At 40.4% G+C, this 6,292-nt stretch overlaps 1 protein-coding gene across 1 annotated transcript; it reads right to left on the bottom strand.

The window, feature by feature from the left end:
• Nucleotides 1–1,105: 1,105 nt before the first annotated feature.
• HSDL1 (hydroxysteroid dehydrogenase like 1) lies at nucleotides 1,106–5,728 on the bottom strand. Its single transcript, XM_009700622.1, has 4 exons — nucleotides 5,503–5,728; nucleotides 4,454–4,899; nucleotides 2,215–2,442; nucleotides 1,106–1,275 (listed from the first exon to the last, which is right to left on the bottom strand). The coding sequence occupies exons 1-4, from the start codon at nucleotides 5,720–5,722 to the stop codon at nucleotides 1,174–1,176; spliced, it is 996 nt and encodes a 331-aa protein (XP_009698924.1). The 5' UTR covers nucleotides 5,723–5,728; the 3' UTR covers nucleotides 1,106–1,173.
• Between the last annotated feature and the right edge of the window lie 564 nt (nucleotides 5,729–6,292).

The following is a 6,292-nucleotide window of genomic DNA, read 5'->3' as shown; positions in this document are numbered from 1 at the left end:
GGCTGGGGGCAGTTTCACTAAATTAAACCTCTGGAATTTTTGTTAGCACTGTAACATTCAAGGAACAAATATTACCACAAATGGGAGGATGCTCCTTGAGTCATGCTGCTGTGTGTAAGATACTGCATAGATAATTCATGGGTTTGATATTGCAGTATAACATTACATAAGCGCTACTAACGAGCTCACAATAATATAAAATACAGAAAGATGGAGAATATTCTTCCTAAGTCATGTCCCTCTTTCAGGTAGCAATTATGCATATGCAGGAAGGACAGCTTTCCTGACTCTCAGATGTAGAGCCTGCAACACATACAAGCAGTGTATGATACCAGATGACTTCTAGTAAGTACATATGCACAAACATATTTATTTATATAAACAAAAGCATCAAAATCATGCAGCATCAAAACTTACTGAGGGGGGTTTTTTATTATCTTAGGAAACGAATCAGTATTTTTAAATCAAAACATTATTCATTATTTTTCTTTAGCTAATGTGTTTTTACATTCTTTATTCAATTCTCTAGCCGTATTTCAGATTGCTGAAGCTAAATATTTAAACTATTATCAAGATTATTCACACTTGGAATAAGAAAGTGTACAACCTTATCTCCAAATTCCTTTACAGCTCTGTAAGACCTTTTCAGTCATTTAAACAACCTCCAAGTCAATAGTACCTTGCCATACACCTTAATTTTGATAAGTCCCTTAAATAACGTCATTCAAAAGCAGCAACATCTGCACTTAAAACACACAAACATCTGCCATGAGAAGACAGAAAAGTTACATTTCTTTAATATGTAGCTTTGTGTAATACAGTTGACTGGAATTGTCTTTTTGAACAGCATAACTTTTGGGGGCCCTGTTTCTGACAGATTTGGAGGTTTTTCAAATTCTGTCAACTTTGCAAGTTGACATCATGTAGCATTATGCAACAGACAGTCATTTACTGTCAGAATTAAAGCTATACCTGCTCCTGCCCAATTACTTTGACGAGAAAGTGAACAGGGATTAACCTCAACTAGATCCACTCTTTGTCATGGAAGAAAGCAGTGCAGGAGCTATTTAATACAAAGATACAGAGAGGATCCAGACTTCTGATGTTCACTAAACATTTTTGCAGCACTCTGGTCAGAATATAGTACTCGTTACGCAGGACATCTAGATACTCCTATTCCACTTTGCATGTTAAAGCTTCCTTGTGTACAGTTCTGCAAAAATACATTGTAAACCATGCCCAGATCCATTCAGGTAGGCGCTCACCCAACGTGAACTGCAGAGAGGCACAAGGAGACAAGAGAAGAGAAAAAGAAGAAAGGAAAGGACATGTTAAGATATATTCCATTAAAGTAAACAAACAGTTTCTCAAATTACCACTAAAGCAAGGCAAAACCTGCTTGAACATCAGCAACTAAGCCTTAAATTCAAGCCCTTGGAAGTAAATATATTTAGCCATTTTGGACATAGTACCCACGGCTGAACAGTTAAGTTCTGCAAATAAATCCTGAAATGGTTTGTTCAAGTTCACAACAGCAATATTCTCCACTTCCTGTAATTGCCACATCTTGTCAGAATCCTTCCCATCTCTTTTATTCCTTTTGAACTAATCCCCACTTCTTCAATTCCTTCTATTCGACCTAATGCTATAGGCAAGCCACTAGGTAGGACACATGAGACCTGACCAATGTTCATAAAATTACTTTGGAGCCAACAGTCTGCCCCCAAAAATGAAAACCTAACCTATGGAGGATCTGCTTCCAAGTAGTTCAGAATAAAAATGGGGGTGGTGGGGGGGGGGTGTCTGCTATTATTCCACCCTCCCTACCCACTCTCCCCAAAGTAGAAATACACTCAATAAATTAAGACTGAAAAAAGCTACTTCTGTTCAGAAGAGACAGTGAAATGCTTCTCCAGGCAGCAGCACCCCAAGTGAAATGAGATACTCTGTGCTTTCGAATAAGAAGTTGTCTCTTTCCCATTTTTGCTGTGCATTTCAAGTGGGAATTGGATTCACCTTCTCATCCTAAAAATAAGTATGCCTGAGCATAATTTTCTAAAGCAGAATTAGTGAGAAAATATGGCACAATGCCTTTAAGTACTACAATATATTTTGCACTTTTTCAGAATACGAGCATAGTTTTCATTCAGACTTCAGTAAACATCTTATGTACTTCTGTTGACGAAGATGAAATATTTTAATGAATTCTGCTACCTTTAGTGCATGCTTCCAGTAACCAGTAGTCCTTGTGGATAACCCAAGAGTAGTAATAGCATGACTTGCATATTCTTCAGCAGAAGGAATAAAGAAAGATCTCTTCGATGCAGTGCTGCTGCAAGGTGCCATTTTTGTAGCAATTACGAATGGGGTTAAACTCTGAACAAAAATTCCTTTGGAGGCATACTCATAATGTAGTGCTCTACTGAAATAGTCCAAGTAGGTCTAGAAAGACAAAAGCAGAGAGAGACATCTTTTTTTCTTTATTTCTTTTCTAAAAACAATTAAGTCTCAGGGCAGAGTTTTATTAAAGCTACAGAAAAGTTGTAGCATATTTTATACATCGGCTAAAAAAATAAAACCTTGAATAAATAGTATAAAAAACCACATTTCTAAAGTATAATCAACATTCCTATTTACTGTTATTTGTTTGTTAAAATCCTGCAACAGTACAGTAAGTTGCAGGACAAAGCGACTGCTTAACTCCCTGATGTGAATTTAACAAAAAATCTGACCATTTCTGCTTAAAAACAATACAGAAACATTTATTTCATCTAAAACAAATATCTTGTTTATTTTGGGGCCATTGCAAGGACACTCCAAAGCTAACTAAACATACTACTGTCAAAAGGACAAAATGAAGTCCCATTCTTTAATACATTTACATGTGAATTTTGTATTCAACTGATCTTCCCCAGAACCTAAGTTAATTACTTCCAGGGACTCCCTTGTGCAAAATTAAACGTTCATTTGTTTATGTGTATCTATATTATCTCCTTGAGCTCATTTTACTTTTACAGAGTAACAAAAAAAGCACAAGCCTGATAACTGGGATTGCTGGAATCAAAGAGATGGAAAAATGAGCATGGCTGAGTCTTATCAAGGCAGCAACACTAATGGCATGCTGAAGCTACTGCTGTGCTGCACAGCCAGTTACCCCCGAGACACAGCAGTTTAGACTCAACTTGTGAGCTAACAGGTTTCTCCTCCCAAACAGCCTCGCCAAAATGCCATTGCCAGCAAGCTGTTGGGAGAGCATCTTCTACAAATGCCCTTGCACCTGCTTTAGGAGAAACAAAACAAGCCAACCACTTCAAACACCATACACTGTTAACACACAGAGAGCGGCTTAGGATGCTAGAGCAGCTTGTTCCCACTTCTGTGCCAGTGTAACTGTTCAAAGGCCAGGCTTTAAACTGGATTGCAGATCTGGATTAATGATGCCAGCTGAAGGAAGAAACTTTGGTACATTTGGTTTCACTCTGTTCTTTTTCATTCAGGCCTCAATTATTTTAGTTCAGAGTGCAGTTCTACATATACTTAGCGTAACCAAGGGGGTAGAACTCTGCAACAAAAATGGGAATCCTGAGCTGGTTTCCACACTGAAGAGAATCTGCAAGGAGTTTTGTACCTCAGGGTAATAAGAGCTGGTCTTGCTCCAGGCAAAAGGAAGTACTCACAAGAGCTATCCCAAGAGCAAGGCTGCACAGGGGTTCGGCTACAGCAACCACTTGTGTTTAGACACTGGATCTAGGCAAGATCCTTCTACCATCTCAGCTGCTTTTGTGGATTCCGCAGCAAATCATCCAGTGTAAATCTGCATCCCCACATGCATTCATATTCCCAGCATCGCCCAGCTCCCCTATCCTATTCCTTACTGACTGGATCGCATCAGGAGAAATAATTATGGTGAGGAAAGTTCTTTTCACTTCTCCCCAAATATGGTACAGACAATGGTGTAAGAAGCATTATGGTTCTTGGTGTTAGGTAAAGCAGTGGCTCGATTTGGCCACAGCCTTTGTCACAGTGGTGGGCTGAGCATGAGTACAGCCCCTCTTGCTACCAAATACTAGTGTGTAAGTAGCTTGCGCTATGTCTGCACAGTTGAGCTGAAGATGAGAGAGATGAAATTCTTGACCCCTTCAATGGGCCACAGAACTGCCACTTTGCTTTGTGCATCATTCCTCTGATTTCTCCTAGAACCACTGTTATACCACAGGTCACACATAACCCAAATAGTACTGACTTTGGGTCAAAGCCCAGCATTGGTGACGATAAAGAGTTTACTGCATAATACATGTAACATTCACCTTCGGTATTTGAACAAATTCCTGGAAAACCTTCAAGTATTTTGATATCCTTGCTGAATATGTTTAAAAAACCCAAAGAAACACACAAAAACCAACCTATAACCACCTTTTCAGTGCATACCATTAAATATTACACCCCAACTTACTTTAGAGGCTCCATAGGTTGTGAACATTGGTGTTGGATGACAACAGGATGCAGAAGAAACATTCACAATTGCCCCTTTCTTTTTCTCTACCATGCCCGGCAGCACAATATGCACCATCATGTTAGCAGAAGCAATATTTACATTGATCAGGTCCCACAGCATATCCTCAGACAACGTCGTAAAATAGTCCGGATAGGGATAAAGCATTCCTACATTATTCACCAAAATCCCAATTTCTCTGTCTTTCAGAGCCTCCTTAATGGCTGGGTAAGGCTCACGCCCCTTGCTGAAGTCAGCTACTATGAAATCTGTTTCCACTTTATAGGTTTCAGATATGCTCCTAGATACAGCCTCCAGCTTCTCTTTGCTTCGGCTGATTAAGATGATATTGACACCACGCTTTGCCAGTTCTTCGGCATATGCCTTCCCAATACCATCCGTACTACCTGCAATAGAAAATAAAAAACAAGATGAAAATCAGAGCAGCCCCAGCCTTCAATTTTGACAGTTCTTTCAATTATAGCTGTATTCCGTTCTCTGAGATCACCTGGCACTGAATATGCTGATCTCAAAGCCACAACATTAAGACAACATTGTCAGTACAACCTTCTGCAATCCCCCTTCACACAAGTTTTATATTTTCCATGACAAGAACAGACAGCTTGAAGGAGAACCTTAATGAAAAGTGGGGATATCAGAGGTACATGACTTACACCTTGCTGAAGAACTTGAGCACATATTAAAACCCCATAGTAAAAAAAAGGATCTTGTCCATATCTCTGTCTACGCTTGTACGTGTTCGGGGTGTACCTTGCAAGTTTTGGGAAAAATTCCTCTGTGATTTCTGAGCTTGCCCACCTCCTGATGAACTGAATTTAGTAAGGCACTGAACAACTGTCACTGCTCAAGCAGATTAACTTGCAACCTGAGATAATACAGGCCCCAGCTTGTGACATAAAGCTCACCCCTCAGTATAGGCTAGCAAGTTTTACAGTACTGGCACAGTATGTTATAGAAACATAAGCAAATATACTGCTTCAGTCTCTTACCAGTGACCACCGCCCATCTTCCATACTGCTTGACAAGATCAATCTCGCCGCCCAGCTTTGGAATTAAATGCAACCTAAGCATGCTGTAAGTGTCAAACGCAAGAGACACACACTTTCTGACTGTGTACCAAGCTCCAACTATAGCCAGGGCCTCTACATAAAAATTACAGGAACGACTGATCTCTCTGTACAAGAGGTAGAAACGATCCACTGCAGCCATGGTGATCACAAGCCTGAAAAAAAGAAAAAAAAAGACAGAGGTAACTACAGTCACCTCTTGGGCCACGTAAACTTTTCAGACTGCACGGATAACCTTTGAGATTCAGCATGTTACAGTCTGAGCATCATTTTGATGCAGAAAAGCCACAAGTCAGCCTGCTGGAATTCGAGTATCACCATCGTCCTCACTGGTTTAGCTACTGCTTAGTCCTCGTTCAAGGGTTTAGCTATTAATCAGCTATACTGCACTGACACCGACCAATGATACTGTAAATAAAACAATTCATGTTTAAGCAGAGGAAGCTCAACAAGTAGAAACTAATTTTGGAAGATTAAGAACCACCTACAAAAGAGGCAAGGATAACCCTCAGCAGAGAGCTGAGCACACAAGAAACACCATGCTCTTTCAAGCACAAAAAGCTACAGGAGAGACCACGCAAGCTCAGAGACAGAGGCGTAACTTCAGTCCCTGGCGCTGTCCCCGGGCACCAGCCCTTCCCAGCAAGCGCTACCGCGTCGTTCGGGTTTGAAACTCCCTGAACCGCGGGACAGCCCTGTCCATTAAGGCCAC

Source organism: Cariama cristata, unplaced genomic scaffold, assembly GCF_000690535.1.
Source record: "Cariama cristata isolate BGI_N322 unplaced genomic scaffold, ASM69053v1 scaffold43965, whole genome shotgun sequence".
Classification (NCBI taxonomy): Eukaryota; Metazoa; Chordata; class Aves; order Cariamiformes; family Cariamidae; genus Cariama; species Cariama cristata.
Note: the sequence above shows the minus strand (reverse complement) of the source record. Positions and strands in the feature narration are given on the sequence as shown.

Bases quoted from the DNA above. Each gene is read 5' to 3' on its own strand.
- HSDL1 (XM_009700622.1), bottom strand. From the start codon at position 5,722: ATGGCTGCAGTGGATCGTTTCTACCTCTTGTACAGAGAGATCAGTCGT. The intron at 4,900-5,502 runs GTAAGAGACTGA...TTTCTATTGCAG, and splicing joins AAGATGGGCGGTGGTCACTG to GTAGTACGGATGGTATTGGG. The intron at 2,443-4,453 runs GTAAGTTGGGGT...TTGTCTTTCTAG, and splicing joins CAACCTATGGAGCCTCTAAA to ACCTACTTGGACTATTTCAG.